The 16,296-nt window shown below is 40.7% G+C and overlaps 1 protein-coding gene across 1 annotated transcript in view; it reads left to right on the top strand.

Moving 5' to 3' along the window:
• The first annotated feature begins 115 nt into the window (after positions 1 to 115).
• The window catches only part of FTO (fat mass and obesity associated), a 313,815-nt gene continuing 297,634 nt past the window's right edge, over positions 116 to 16,296 (top strand). Inside the window, exons 1-3 of the mRNA XM_006897134.1 lie at positions 116 to 169; positions 691 to 810; positions 7,629 to 8,256. Coding sequence (XP_006897196.1) covers positions 116 to 169; positions 691 to 810; positions 7,629 to 8,256 — 802 coding nt within the window. The remainder of the gene's footprint in view (positions 170 to 690; positions 811 to 7,628; positions 8,257 to 16,296) is intronic.

Below are 16,296 nucleotides of genomic sequence, written 5' to 3'. Positions count from 1 at the left end.
CTTAGGAAGAAGGATTTAATGTATCTAAGTCCTTATAAATGATAATATAGAGTCCCCGTCATTTACTTTAAACTTCATGCAACTGTTTATGGGATCTCAAATGAGTGTTTACAGGATGAAGAAAAATTCCAAATATCCTCATGCTATTCAAGTGGATATTTGTGGCTTGGTTTGATTATTTCTACTAGTAGTATAATTGTTGTTGTTATCTGTAAAGTTGGAACTGACCCATAGCTGACTCTCCAGCAGGTTTTCGGAGGCAGATTCCCATCCTTCTCCCATGGAGCAGCTTTTGGCCTCGAACCACATGCTTTTGGGACTGTTTCACAGCTTCTTGCCACTAGGCCACCAGAGCTCCCCCAATAGTATCATAGAAGTCTTAGACTAATAGACTGGGAGATTTGCTCCAGAAAACTGTATTAGATGACTTAAAGTTTGACATTTGATGAAAAAGATTCTGCTGCCAAAAGACATGTGAAGCGTTTACATCAAATTGTTTAGGGAAATATGGTAGTGAATAAAATTATTTCTAAGTTAGTGTTTTATACATAATTTACAATATATAACTAATATATTTAATTGATATGAATTCTTTTTATTTTATGTTTTAATTTTTTATCTGAGTGTGTGCATTCAAGTTGGCTAAATTTTGATATTTGTTTCCTAATATATTATTGTCTTATGTTGTAGGTTATTTTCTATTCAGTATTTGTAAATGTTATTTTTAAACAGAAACGGAGACTTCTTGAAGAACTTGAGGACACATGGCTTCCTTATCTGACTCCCAGAGATGATGAATTCTGTCAACAAGTAAGACTTTTAATAATTTGTCATTTTAAGCTTAGCGCAGAGAGTGAGGTGTACAACCTCAGAGACCTAGTGTAATCAGCTTTATTTTTAGGTCTATGAGAAATTGGTGACTGAGGGGTGGGGAGAAGTGGGAGGGGAGAAGGGAGCCGGAAGGAGAGATGAAAATACTGGATTTTAGTATTTGAGATCCCTCATCTCCTGCAAGCCATGTAAATTCAGTCTGTTTTCTGCCTCGAACTTAATGTGTTAGCATTAGTGGACTGTCTTGGGTCCTGAAATATTCAAGGGTGTTTCTCACTTTGTTGCTCTACTCATGCCGTTTTGCATAGAATATCTTTTACCCTTTATCCTATTTTGATAACTAATTCCTTAAGATTTCACCAAAGTTTCTTATTTGATAGTCTTACTGCTATCACCTCTGCTGAAATGGTTTTTGTTCCTTCTCTGGTTCTTCTTTGGTGGCTTTTGATGTTGCTTGATTGGAACAGCTCAGGTGTCATTTACCGATAGAACTTCTCTGATGTCTCTATGGACTAGAGTGTTGTTTTTGTTTCCCCTCGTGTTACCTTGTAATACTTTATTTCTACCTTTGTTAGTACTTATCTAAGTTTACTTATCTAAGTTTATTGTCTTACTTTCTTTGTATATGTGTGTCAAACCTTCTCAGTATTTTTTGTACACCTTGGTACCGAGAAGGTGTATAATTAATTTGCTTGAATGAATGAAAGAGTAATAGATGTGTGAATTCATTTAGTGGCCCTGGGGGTGCAACAGGCTGCTAACCCAAAGTTCACTATTTCCCATCCAGCAGCTACTTTGCAGGAGGAAGATAGAGCAGTCTGCCTCTGTTGGGAATTCTTGACTGCCATGGGAATTCTGAGGGGCAGAATTGCCCCAACTCTGTCTCAAGGGATCACTATGCATTGAAATTAAGCTGACACCAGTGGGTTTGGCTTTGGTTTTAGTTATGAATTAGTTTTAAAAGGAAGTTATCTAATAAGTGTAGTAGGAGGTGGATTTTGTATTTATACACACTTACATTTCCCCAGGGGGCTAGCATGGTGAAAGAGTTCAAGGATCTATATAGAAATTTTATATTCTAGCATGGTAGGGTTTTTTCCTCCATTGAACTTTTCTGGTTTGCAATGGATGTGTTTTATTTTCCAATCAAGAGAAAAAAGTTTAAAGTGCCATTAAAGCAGGTGAACAGAAGGCAGTCAGTTCTTCAGTTCTCTCACAGATATAAATCTCATGCTACGTGATTACACACATTGTTACAAAGCAACTGTGGAGCCTTTTCAGATTTGCCCGGTTGAAGTAGTTCGTGAAGAATCAGACAGGAAAGGCTATCAGTGCACCCTGCTCTGAACCGTTTGGACTCTGGGGGATAAAAGAAGACCCAAATGAAAATACAACCGGATCAAGGCTTCTCTCTTATTCCAAGACCCTCAACAAACCTGATCCCAATATCTAATAACTTTTAGAGCAGCTAATACGAAAGCTTAGCGCTTCAACAAAATTTTGGTAAAGTAAATCTGCTTTTTAAAATAGGGAATGAAAACATTTTTTTAATGACATGAATAAAGAGAAAGTTTAGACCTGACATGAAGTCTTCTAAATATTCTAAATAGTCCCTGGCCACAAGAATGACAGTGCAGCTGCCAGTCATGAAAAAAAAAAAACAAACCAAAAACCCTTTTACAAGCTTTCATTTTGGCTCTGGGATCAGCTATTGTTTGTTGACACTTAGTTGTTGGCTAGTGATGGGGCTAAATTTTTTATGAAGTCCTCACACCTTCTTTCATTGATTCCACAGTTATGGAATGAAATCTTAAAAAGTGTTCAAGTAGAATAATTTCAGGCACTGGTCCTGGTTGCTGGAGGGAAGGATAATAATTGATGATATGTTGTTGTCTTATCCCATTGAGTTAGAACCAACCCATGGTTGAGCCTCCAGCAGATTTTCAAAGGCAGCTGGACAATGACTAGGGAAGCTAGAAGGAGAATTGATGCCTTTGAGCTGTGGTGCTGGAGAAGAGTATGCTATGGATTGCTAGGAGAACAAACAGGTTCATCCTAGACTGGGTTAAACCAGGCTGCTCCTTGGAGGCAAGGATTCTGAAGCTCCATTTGAAATCCTTTGGACATGTTACAAGGTGCAACCAGTCCTTGGAGAGGGATGTCATGCTTGGAAGGGTGGAGGGACAGTGCAAGAGAGGAAGACCCTTGATGAGATGGATTGATTCAGTGACTGGGGTAATGGGGTTAGGTGTGTTAGAGACACTGAGATTGGCACCGGATAGAGTTGGGTTTAGGGCTGTTGTACTTAGGGTTGCTATGAGTTGCAGGTGACTTGACAGCCTAGCAACAACAACAAATCATATGGGAGGAGATTGCTTGTCTCACTCCCAGGGACCAGCTGATGGATTCGAACTGCTTTGTGTTAGCAGTGTAATGCCTTCCTGCTGGAAATTTTTTAAATGAATGGATATTGACAGAGAACTGACAGAAATTCAAGCTGGACTTAGAAGAGGTCCTGGATGGAATACCAGACATATCTTGGCTGAAACCAGAGAATACCGAAAGATGCTTACTTGTGATTTATTGACTATGTGAAGGCATTTCGCTGTGTGGATCATAATAAATTATGGGTAGTATTGAGAAGAATGAGAACTGATAGACCAAGAAGCCGTTGTCAGAACAGAACAAAGAAACAGTGCATAATTTAAAATCAGGAACATGTGCAACAAGCTTGTTTCTTTTCTCCATACCTATATCCTGGGCAAAATAATTTGAGAAACTGAACTATATGGAGAAGAATGTGGCATCAGCTGGAAGGAAGCCTCATCAACAGCCTGTGTTCTGCAGATGGTACACTTTGCTGACACAAAGTGGAAAAGACTTGCAGTGCTTTTTGGAAATGATTAAAGACTGCAGCCTTCAATATGGATTCAAGAAAACAAAACGTCCTGATCATTGACGCGATAGGCAACATCCTGATAGATGGAGAAAAGCTTGACGTGAATGCTTTAATTTTACTTGGATCCACAACCAATATCCATGGTAGCAGCACTCAAGACAGCAAAAGACATGTTTCATTGAAAAGACAATCTGCTGTCAAAGAGCTCTTCAAAGGGCTGAGGAGCAAGAGTGTCAGTTGAGAAAATATGGTGCACCTGATCTAAGCCATGGTCTTTTCAGTTATTCCCTGTGTATCAGAAAGTTGGACAGTGAATAAGGAAGAACAAAGAACTGATGCCTTTGAATTGTGATTTTGGTAAGGAACATTGCAGATACACCGTGGACTGCACAAAGAAGAAGCCAATCTGCTTTAGAGGGAAGTGTAACCAGAGTGCTTCTGAAAGGCAAAGACAGTGCAACTTTGTCTTATGTACATTTTGGATTTGTTGTCAGGTGGGTCAGTCCTTCAAAAAGAGGTCATTCTGGGAAAAGTAGAGAGTCAGATAAAGAGTCAATAACAGTGTGCTCTAGGATGTCAGAGATTATGACAATGGTGCCTGATAGGACAAGGTTTCAATTTGTTGTTCACAGGGTTGCTGTGAGTTGTAATAACTCAGTGGCACCTAACGGTAACAACAGCAGTTCCAACAAACTTCGTTCTTGTCTGTAAAGCTCAAGGTTGGTGATTCAAACTTACCCAGTTGATACCATGGAAGAAACTGGCTTCTGTTAGTGTTAACAGCCATGAAAAGCCTTTGAAGCTGTTCTGCTTTGAATCACGTGGGATCACCTGAGTGGCAATGAACTTGGTTGCTGAAATACAGTAAATTATTTCTCTGAGTGGCAGAGCTGGAGTTGAGACTTCTGTTTATCTGGCTTTAATGGCCCGTGCTTTCTCAACTATACTATATGCCTCTCAGTCCATTGCCCTCAAATTCACAATACTTTCAGAGCAGGTTCGCAGTGACTTCTAATAAGACCTTAGAGAAAGCAACCCCTTCAGTAACAAATACTGAGAGCAGAAAAACAGGACCTCTGACCCTCACTACAGAGCCCAAAGAAATAAGGAATTAAGAGTGCTCAAAAATGAACTCTGACTTTCCAATATGTGAATGCTACTACCTTTCCAATCCAACTCATTGCCAGCAAGTCAGAACCAACTTTTTGCTGATCCGCCAGTGGGTTTTTCGGAGGCTAAGAATCACAGCAGAGAAGATTGTCCATCTTTCTCTCGTGGAGTCATGGGTGGATTCAAACCACCGAAGAGGTGCCTCCAGTGTATTAGTAGCACAAGTCCTTAATAGACTACGCTACCAGAGCTGTCTCCTTTATCCAGAGAAAATGCCACTTTAGGCATTTGCTCAAGATTTGCAAGCAGACAGTATCAAGGCCGAGACTTGATCTCAGACTGTCTGGCTATTTGTAAGCACTGTACCCCTTTCTTCTTCCTCCCTACCTCTTTGTATTTAATGTGATTGTTGTGCACTTATACCAGTGATCCCAAAGCACTATTTCAATTGCTCCTCTTCCTGGTAATCTCCAATTCTCCAATTCCAAATGCCTGGGAGGAGGGGTTCAAAGGGCAACTCAGGAGGACAAAGTAAAGTATTATAAAGAAATGTGCCAAGAGGTAGAGTTAGAAAATTGAAAAGGAAGAAAATGCTAAATATTACTGAAGCAGAAAGAACTTAAAACACACATTCAAGCGAGGAATTGCCACACTTATGGATTCTGTGGGAAATTCTTGAATGATGCAAGAAGCATCAAAAAAAAGAAGGAAGGAATATACAGAGTTACTGTCCTAAAAAAAAAATTGGTCAACACTGAGCCCTTTCAGGAAGTAACATATCAAGAACCTGTGTTAAGGAAAAAGTTTGAGCTGTACTGATGGAATTGGCAAAAAATAAGGCCCCAAGAAGTGAGAAAATGTCAGTTGACTTGTTTCAATAAACATACAGCCCTGGATGTGCTCACGGTTGTTGTGAGGTGCCATTGATTCAAGTATGACTGCCTCCTAGCGACCGTATGAACAACAGACTAGTACCCTGTCCTATCCTGTGCCGTCCTCATCATTTCTGACATACTTCAGTCCATTGCTGCAGCCACTGCGTGTCTTCCTCTCTTCCTTTCTAAGGAATAGCCCCCTCCTAACAACATTGGACTATGACATGTTTTGATATTTTCTTTTGGATTCTGGTCTATTTGGAGTTCACTGAACTTCTTCAATGTGGATATCCTCATTTTTCATGATACCTGGGACGTTTCCTTCTAATACCTCTTTTACGCTTTTCTCTGGACCTCCTCTACCGCTGTTCTACAATTCCAATCTCTTGTATGCTATTCCCTTTGATGTCATCCCACATGATTGTAATGCTTATGCTTTCTTCAGTCTCCCCTACCCCCCCACTGCTGACTTGTTGATTCTTTGTTCTATTCTGTCCTTTTGTCCCTCTAGCATGTTGAAAAATTCTTTCATTTTGGTCTTTATACTCTAGATAGCATTTTCTTCCATTTCTTTTTTGTTGTTGTTTTCTTTGTTTGTTTTTGGTGCTGTGTTGGTTGTACCCTCTATCTTGTGATGATTTTTAAGATTATTGTACTACTTAATTTATGGTTTCAATTCTATCATTTTTAAGTTCTTCAGTAGCAATTCATGTAATTCCATGCCAGTATATTTCTTTTGCTTCCCTGTGTCTAGGATATTCATTTGATTTGCAGTCTGGCTTACTTTTTAAAAAGAAGGGTTTTATGGGTCCCCCCCCCAATATTTGAATCTACCACGTTTCCTTATCATAAAAGTTCTTCTTGGTACGTTTAAGGCAGTTTCTGTTGTGACTTCATAGGTTTTTAACAGTTCCTTATCTTTATGATAGTGTTGATAAGTTGCAAACTCTTAAGTTTTGCCCTGTTTCAGTTTCACAGTGAATGATCATCTCTCTCTGAATATCTTTGGGTGGTTCAGTTCTCCATTTCCTGTGGCAAGCTTCTCACCTGATTTTCCTTTGAGGGTCAGGGAGTTGGCATCTCTCCCTTTGCCCAGCTATGGGAGGCCTGCTTCTCTGTCCTGACCTGTAGTTTGATGGGAGGATGCATTTTTTCCTCAGAGGTAGATAAAATACCAGGGGTTGTGCCTGGGGCAATTTACTCAGAGAAAAGGCCCAGGAACGTGGCAAGATCCTAACAGTGCAGCCCCCAAATCTCCTTTGGAGCTAAGGTGCCTTCTCTCCTGTGGCTGATTTTAAGGGAGCTATTGATCTTAATGGCTGACCAGCACGCCTGTCCTGCCTCCCGTTCCTGGTTGGGAGGAGGCTGTTGGTGCTGATTGCCAGCCCACAAACTTGTCTCCTCTCCTGCAGTTGGCTGGGAGGGAGATATTCTTGCCTTAGCAGACAGAGGCACAGGGAACACATCAGGCTCCCAGCAGTGCAGTCACCAAGTCTCAGTCAGTGCCATGTTGGGAGGAAGCAGTCTGTGCTAGTGGACGGCCACATACCTGTCTTCTGTGCCTAGCTGAGAGAAAGCTGTTCTGGTCTGCATTAACAAACGAAGTGGCAGGGCCCCAACAGTACAGTCCCCAAAAGTCTCCATGGGTGGTGATGGTCAACCCAAGCCCTTGTCTCCTTTCCTGCAGCTTCTGGGAGGGAGCTATTGATGCTAATGGCTGGCCCATGTGCCTGTCTCAAGTTTGAATTTGGGGACTAGGGCGATACAAATGCCATTTGAAAATGCCACCTTACAGTTGTTGGTTTTTCTTTTTCCTTAACATACTTATACAGAAACATACCTTTAGAAAGAATAAAATGGTTTTTATTCATGAGTGTGTATTTTTGCTCTGTTTTGTTTTGTTTTGTTTTTAGTGGCAGCTGAAATACCCTAAACTTGTTCTTCGACAAGCTGACAGTGTCCCCAAGGAGCTGCATAAAGAAGTTCAAGAAGCTTTTCTCATATTGCGCAAGCATGGCTGCTTGTTTCGAGACCTGGTAAGGGTCCAAGGCAAAGATGTGCTCACTCCAGTATCTCGTATCCTCATTGGTAATCCAGGCTGTACCTACAAGTACCTCAACACCAGACTCTTCACGGTGCCCTGGCCAGTGAAGGGTTCCACCATAAAATATACTGAGGATGAAATAGGTACTGCTTGTCAAGCCTTCCTCAAGCTCAATGACTATCTGCAGATTGAGACCATCCAGGCTTTGGAAGAACTTGCTGCCAAAGAGAAATCTAACGATGAGGCCTTACCAGTGTATATCGCTCCAGATTTCCCTAGACTTGGTATTGAGACGTCTTTTGATGGTCAAGATGAAGTGGACATTAAAAGCAGAGCAGCATACAACGTGACTTTGTTGAATTTCATGGATCCCCAGAAAATGTCATACCTGAAAGAGGAACCTTATTTTGGGATGGGGAAGATGGCGGTGAGCTGGCATCATGACGAGAATCTGGTGGAGAGGTCGTCAGTTGCTGTATACAATTATAATTGTGAAGGTACAGTTTTCATCAGGGAGGAGGCAGCTCTGGCTGTAATATGAACAGAGTTGAGACTCTGGGTGTGTGTGGGTGTGTAAGTCTAAATGTGTCAGGTGTCCTTCGTAGCCTTGGTACCTTCATACATCCATAGAACATACCTCTTCCTCGGCTAGCTGTGCTCACTGGCTCATTGTGATACTGTACTCGGACAAGAAATATTTTTACCTGTAAGCACGACTGTCATTCTGTCTCACCTGTACCCAGGAGAGCAGTACTTTGGTTTCATACAGCTAACAGCCTTTCTCTAAGCTCGTAGTAGATGTTACAGTTGCTATAATTAACTTCCCGACGAAGGGCTAGAAGAACAAAAATCTGTCAAAGCTTTCAAGTTCCCACAGGTGCATATTTCCAATCTTTCCTAAATACCTTATTATAGTTGACATCATGGTCTTTTTGGGAGTGATTTGTCAAATAACGGATTTGTTCTTGGATTTGTAGTTTTCACTAACTGCCCTTTCTCGCCAGAAGATCTGTGGTGGGTTTTGTAAACAGTTCTCCATTTTTATTAAACTCTAGCCCCTCACTTAGTTCAATGGTTTTAGACCTACTAAGGTTTCTGTGGTGAACATATTTCTGTATTTTCTAAATCTGGTCCCCTAGGAATTAGGATGAGAGGCACAAGTGATAAATTTATCCTTTAATGGCCCATTTAAACTCTCCTTCCTCTGTTATTCAATTCATGTGTAGAAACTGCCTGTCCAATGAGATGTCAATGAATTAGACTTGATTCGGCGGCACACAACGGCAGGGTTCCAGTGTGGTGTTTTTTTTTTTCAGAATAGAACTAACATATTTGAGACAGCATGACAATTGTGAAACAGTGATTATTCCCTGATTATTTGACAAAAGAATCTGAGGCATGGATAGTATTAGTTCTTTAGGGCCTTTTTTAGCTTTTCTGCTTGTGTTGGGGAAAACAATAAGGCAGGCACAGTGGATAAAGCATTGAACTGTTGACTGAAACCTTGACCGGCCATTTGAACCCTCAGCTACTTCACAGGAGAAGGTGGTGGCAGATGGCCTCTGTCAAGATCATAGTCTTGGAAACCCGATGGGGAAAATTCCACTCTATCTGATAGGATCACAGTAAGTCAGAACTGACACATTATAGCGAATGGCTTTTCTGCTAGCTTTGTGGTACTCTGGTCTGTGGGAAGTTACACTGCCAGCTCAAAGGTGGTGTCTGTCTGACAGTGCGAATCCAACAGCCACTCTGAGGGCATGAAGATCGACAGTCTCTTTCTGTGCAATTTAAATCTTCAGAAAGCCACTGGAGGGTCAACTGTGAGTCAGTTCTGTTTTGAGAGCATTGAGTTTTTGTGTTTTCTACTTGTTTAATTGGTTGTTGTTGTTGTTATGTGTCGTCGAATTGTTTGCGACTCATAGCGACCCTATGTACAACAGCCCTAAACCGTGCTCTATCCTTTGCCAATCTCATTGCCTCTGACACACCCATCCCGAGTACCCCAGTCACTGAATCAATCCACCTCATAGAGGGTCTTCCCCTCCTGCGCTGTCCCTCTACTCTACCCAGCATGATGTCCCTCTCTAAAGACCTGTCTCTCCTTACAACATGTCCAAAGTATGTCAGGCGAAGCCCCAGAATCCTTGCCTCCAAGGAGCAGCCTGGTTTAATCCTCTCTACGATGAATCTGTTTGTTTTCTTGGCAGTCCATGGTACATTCGATACTCTTCTCCAGCACCACAGCTCAAAGGCGTCAATTCTCCTTCTATCCTCCCTAGTCATTGTCCAACTCTCTGATGCATAACAAGTGATTGCAAAAACCATGGCCTGTATCAGGCGGACCTTAGTCTCCAGAGAGACACTGTTGCTCTTGAGTATTTTGGAGAGGTCCCTAACTGCAGTCTTTCCCATTGCAATACGTTTTTTGATTTCCTGGCTATTGGTGCCAAGAGTGTTGACCGTGGAGCCGAGCAAACCGAAGCTGTGAACAATCTCAATCTCTTCGCCATCCATCCTGATGCTACCGATTGGTCCAGTTTAATTGGTAGTTGTTGGTTTTTGTTGTTGTTCAGTGTTTTATGTTTGTTTGTTAAAATGACTTAAAATTTTTAGTAAGAACTTAAGACAAATCTCATGACCTTTTTAAAGTTCTTATCATTTTCTTGGCTCAGTAATTTTCTCAGTGTGTAGCTACTGGTATTTTAAACTTTGCTTTGTATCTTGAGCTCTAAACAAGGAATGAGCTAGTGTTTGGGAATCTCACCAGTATCCTTGGCATCTTAAGTAATTGGTGATGACCTAAGAAAATCACTTGAAGGCATTGGATGCTGTTCCTCTGATCTTTAATTAGGTCTTGCCAGGGAATTAAGAACTCTCACATCCAAGAACTCCAATTTAATGGAACAAAGGAATTTGTTAGTTTCTTTGGTAAGGCACCTCTCAGAAACCTAAGCGGTGGTACGTGATAGCCCAGTGTGCTACAAAGGAGGCTTTGTGTGCCTGTCCACCGTCTACCCTCCAGGTTAATGGTCCTGTTGTTCTCCCAGAGCATGGGGGATCAAGTCAGTTTTGAAACCCAGAATATCTTTTAGGAAAAAATTTAATTTTTTAGTGAATAGTCTCTCTGGTTAGGAATAGTTAAGACTGAGAAAATAAAATATTCAGTTTGATAAAATATACAAATGTAAATTATTAATAATAAATTTAAAAACAAAAATCAGGACAGCAAAACAAACCCATTGCTGACCCGTTGATTCTGACTCCTAATGTATCCCTGAAGGATCGTCTAGCATTGCTCCATTGCGTTTCCAAAGCTGGCCGTCGTTTACGTAAGAAGATTGTTTTCTCTTTCCTGTGCAGTAGTGTTGGGCTTGAATCTCGGAGCTCTTAGCGCTGACTTCTAGGGCTCCTTAAATTGCTGATCAGAAACCTCACTGCCATCAGTTCCAGTCTGACTTACAGTGACCCTGAACAAAGTAGAACTGTCCTGTATTGTTTCCAAGGATGTAAATCTTTGAGGAAGTAGACTCCTAAGTCTGTTTCCTGCTTAGTATCTGATCAGCTGGTAAGTTTGAACGATTGAGCTTTCACTTAACAGCTGAGCTCACTGCACCACCAGAACTCTCTCAATTTGCTGATGAGAAAAAAAAATACACTGCTGTCAGAGGGGTTCCAACTTACATAGCAGCGCTCTAAGAGAGTAGATTGGCTTCATGGCGTTTCCCAGCTATAATGTTTCACTGAGCATGGCCGGTGGATTTGCATCACCACATTTTACCTAGCAGCTGAGCACATAACCACTGCGCCACCAGGGCTTTTTGAAATTGCTAATAGAATCCCTTGAATTTTTTACCAAGAGAAATAAACTTCAGAATTTGAGTCTATAAAAGCAGTGTACTTTTTTTTTGTTTTCTTCCCCCACAACTCTCTCTAATAGTAATGAGACTAAGTGCTTCTCCTATGCCAGGCCCAGTTTTAAAGATTTTATGTATATTATCGCAGCTATCCTGTGAACAAGGTGCTATTGCTGTCCCCACTTTAAAGATCAGGAAACTGAGTCTCAGAAGAATACTTAACTTCTTCACAATTGTTACTTTTTTATGTGCCCTCAAGTTGGAAGTGACTCAGAACCTTCCAGTGGCTTTTCAAAAGTTGTAAAATGCATAGCAGAAGATTGCCTGTCTTTCTCTTAAGGAGAAACTGGTGGATTTGAACTGCCTGCCTTTGGGTTGGAAGTACAACTCTTTACCACTGGGCCACTGGAGCTCTCTTCCTCAAGGTTATAAATTAGTAATTAACAGAGCTATGTTTTGAATTCAGACATTCTGGATTTTAACACATAACGCTAAATATCTTATGAACAGTGGTGCTTGTTTGCTAGTTTTTCCTGGAAAGGTGAAAGAAATGCTTTGTTTGCCTTTCCTTAAATAACACCACCCTGAAGCCCTCCACTTTTCTCACCCCACAATATCCGGTATACATTTCTAGGATGTTGTTGTTGTTATGTGCCATCGAGTCGTTTGGCCTAAATGGGTACAAGAACCCTAAATGCCATTCTATCCTGTGCCAACCTCGCTGTCTCAAAACACATTCATTCCCACCACTCCACTCACAGAATATACCTAGGATAATCGAAACGTGTTAGACTTATTTGAGTTGTGGAATAGGACCTTTTTTTCCTTGGAACTTCCTTTACTTTGGTACATCTGAGAGTGCATCTCTTCCAAGTCATAAGTGATTTGTCTAGTTCCTTAAAGTCCTGTGAGAGCTGTGTAAGAATGGGCTTCAAGAGAGCCATTTTGGTTAAGTAAAATCATGGTTGGGTTGGGAGAGACTTCAGCGAGGAGCAAAGTGAGTAAGAATTTCAGGTGACGATTTCCTTGTCCCTGAATGTGTATGTTGCATAATTGTGTAGGGAAGTTCACTGGGCTTTTCGAGACAGTGTGGGGACTCCAGAGGCAAATCACAGGCTTTTCACAGCTATAGGTGCTCTTCTGACTGTAATTAAGAAGCGATGGAATGTTAGAAGTGGAAGTGACTTCTGAAATTACCTAAGAGCAACATCTTGGAATCTGATTAAATAAAAGCAAATGGTGTGTAATGATGGGGGAGAGATAGTGTGAAAGTGGCTGTTCCACCAACTTGAAAAAAATACATTAATATATTGTTGGAGCAGATATTAATGGGTACAAAATTAATAATGGGCTGAAAGAACATCAGAGGAGTTAATTGCAGGGTATCGAGAAACAAGACTCCGCAGCAGCAGGTCATAATGCATGAGTAGGACTCCTTGATTGATCATAGGCACATGCCATTCAGTTTATTACAGGGCTGTCCCAGGACAGAGACAAAACAGGCTTGTATAGTAACCTATGAGTAAAAGTGCTTCTTCAGTTATATCTGTTTCTGGAGAACTATTGTCAAAATTTAGGTAATACTGTGTCTCAAGACTCTTCCCATCTAATGATTTTGGTCTGTAAAGACAAAGATCCTTTGGGAATTGATTGGATATCTTGCACCAGTCAGACCTTAGAGAAAAGGAATATCATACTTTGGGTACATGGCCAAGTCAACACCATGGTTAAAGGAATTGCCAAAAATGCAGCATGATTTCGAGACTCTTGTTAAGACTTTAACATGGAGTTAAAACTTTGATTTGAAACACAAACCAAATGTCTCTGAGACTAGACTCTCACACAGTATCCCTAAGGACACAGGGAGACATAGAGAGGTGCTTAAGAGGTACAGGCAAGAAAGGCAGACATGTACACACGCGTGCACATGCACATATAAGGGAGAAAAGAAAACCACCTGGTACAAGCCTCTCATTTACAAGTGATAACACTGAGATTGAGAAAAAAGGAAGGTGACTTACACCAAAAGTTGGTGTCAAGAGCAGATCTGATCGAGTGTTTAGTGCCTTTGGAGAAGTCCAGGTAAAGTGCATTGAGAATTTGGATACAGAAGTGATCACTTTCTTCTGAGCTTAAATTGAATATTAATGTCTCTCAGTGCTTTTCTTTCACTACCTTTTTTGCCAGTGAAATCTTCACATATAGTTATGATGAACTAGTCAGTCCAGTTTGGTTTATTTCCATGGGTACAGGCCAATACGTAGTGATTTCTATAGGATATAAATTATTATTTATGAACTTTATTGACTTGTTAAATGCAGTGAATAGATGCCTCCGCTAGGAATTGGCACAGCTTTTAATAAGGAATGAGCATGGAGGACCATGTGTAAAGAGACTGTTTGCTTTTCCTGTTCTAGATTAGATTGCAGTCGCTTGTTACTCCTGTGGCTGCTACTGCTGCTGCTGTGAATCATTGCGTCAGAACCAACTCATAGTTGACCCTCCAACAGATTTCAGAGGCTGTAAACGGCATGAGCAATTGCCTGTCTTTCTTACGAGGTGCATCTGGTGGATTCAAACTGCCTGCCTATATATGACCAGTTGCACAGGCTTGGCAGTACAACTCCTTCTCTACTAATTCACCAAAGCGCCTTTGTTACTCCTAGAAATAATAAGTCGTAGTAGGGAATGTATTAAAAAGCTGTTGCTTAATATAATAAAAAAATATTATTTGACTAGAATACTTCTGAGAAGATAAAGACTAGTTATTTGCTATCATTATTTTCTAGGACACTGCTACTTTTTTTAAAAAAAAGTTATTTTGTTTTGCATACAAAATTTATATACATTGTGTTTCATTAATATACACTGTCTTTCACACATTCCTTCATTCACACTTTCCTATCATTCCCATACATTGTGTTTTATGAAATTAATCACCATTGATCTATGCCTACTATTACCTCATCTTTTCAGGTCCCCACTGGATCATTCCTAATTCCTGCACTCCCTTTTATCACCCACCACTCTGTGGAACCCCGTGATTTTTCCACTCTTCCCACTTTCAGGCCCATTGCTCCCTCTCCTTCCCCTTTTGGACTTGTATATACATCTTACTAATTGTCCTTCTGTTTTTACAATAATGATCTTATGTAGTATTTGTCCTTATGAGACTGAGCTAGTTCACTCAGCATAGGGAATAGTAGGCAGCACTCATGGGCAACAATTAAAAAAATATGAACAATATAAACCTATTGTTTGAGAAATAATCTTGTTTCCCTATCCTCTTTCATATTTTGTTCTAGATAATGTAGTGCTTTTGAAGTTTTAGCCAACAGCCTCGTAAGTAATTTTTCTTTCCTGTACCTATTTTCAATTCCCCCCTGCCCCATGTCCGTGAAACATGCTGTATACTGACACCTTCATTTTTATTTTCAAACATCATGTTGAAAGGCTTTGTTTATTTATTTCTGATCGGGGAGGCTTTTTTGGGGGGGGTACTGTTTACTTACAATGTTTATATACATTTTTTTTTTCATAGTGGATCTTTCCCTTTACCCACGCCTCCCTCCTCCCATCAATCGTGCACCACTATGATTAAACACTCCTCACCCCCTGGCCGTCCTCACGCCTTGGCTCCCCCCCAACCCCCTTGGATCCTAGTATTCTTTTTTTTTTTTTTTTAAATTTTTGTGTGCATGTACCGTCAAATCAGATCTGACTGGTACAGGAGGAGATTGTCCCTCCTTCCCCGGCAGAGCATCTGGTGGATTCGAACCGTGAGCCTCTGGGATTGTAGTTGCAGCTCCTTGCCACTAGGCCACCAGAGCTCCCCGGATCCTAGTATTCTTACACAGTTTTTGTCTTTATGAAACTGAGTTAGTTCGCTTATCATAATGCTCTCCATTCCCTCCCACGTTAGGTAGATTTTTCTCTGTAGAGTTTTCAATATTTCTCCTGAAATTTTAGAAAACTCATAATTAATGTTATAGTTTATGTATGTCACGGGACTGCCCTTGTCCTGAATAGCTCATTTTGAGACATTTGAGAGCAGCTACTTGTTACAGATTCTGAAATGGGATGAATTAGTACCCACCCCCACTAAACTTTTCTGAGGTCTCCATTTCGTTAGACCATTGATTCCACAGTGGCTGAGATGTGTGCTTAATATCAGCAGCATATTTGGCTTCTAGTTTTTGACAACAGATAAAGGGAAGCATTTCTAGATTGTCGTCCCTGGCATAAAGGTTTCTCCTTTTATTTTTTCAGGGGGAGAATCCTTCAATCGTTTTTCTCAGATGTTTACTGTATGATACACACCCCATGTGCCATTACTTTGAGAAATTAATTTTTTAAACACAAGCCTGAACTGAACTTAAAGCTTGTATCTTTGAGAAGGATCTTTCTGAAGTAGCAGATCATAACTAAGAAAAAGTCTCCTATGGTTCTATCTATCAGTCCTTAGTGTAAGTCTAGAATCCTACCTGTGATTGACAAAGCTCCCTATGGCCTGGCCTCTGCCTATCCTGCCACTTTCTCCTCTTAGAAATTCATACCATTGATACTGCAACCCAGAGTTACTTGCCTTTTTACACACAATGCTCTTTCTCTCTTATGATGAGTCCTCTGAGTCTCATGCATTCTCTTTCTGTCTTACTCTGTCTTAAGAAGTGGATTTCT

Source organism: Elephantulus edwardii, unplaced genomic scaffold (assembly GCF_000299155.1).
Source record: "Elephantulus edwardii isolate Elephantulus edwardi_28Jun2011 unplaced genomic scaffold, EleEdw1.0 scaffold00201, whole genome shotgun sequence".
Taxonomy (NCBI): Eukaryota; Metazoa; Chordata; class Mammalia; order Macroscelidea; family Macroscelididae; genus Elephantulus; species Elephantulus edwardii.
Note: the sequence above shows the minus strand (reverse complement) of the source record. Positions and strands in the feature narration are given on the sequence as shown.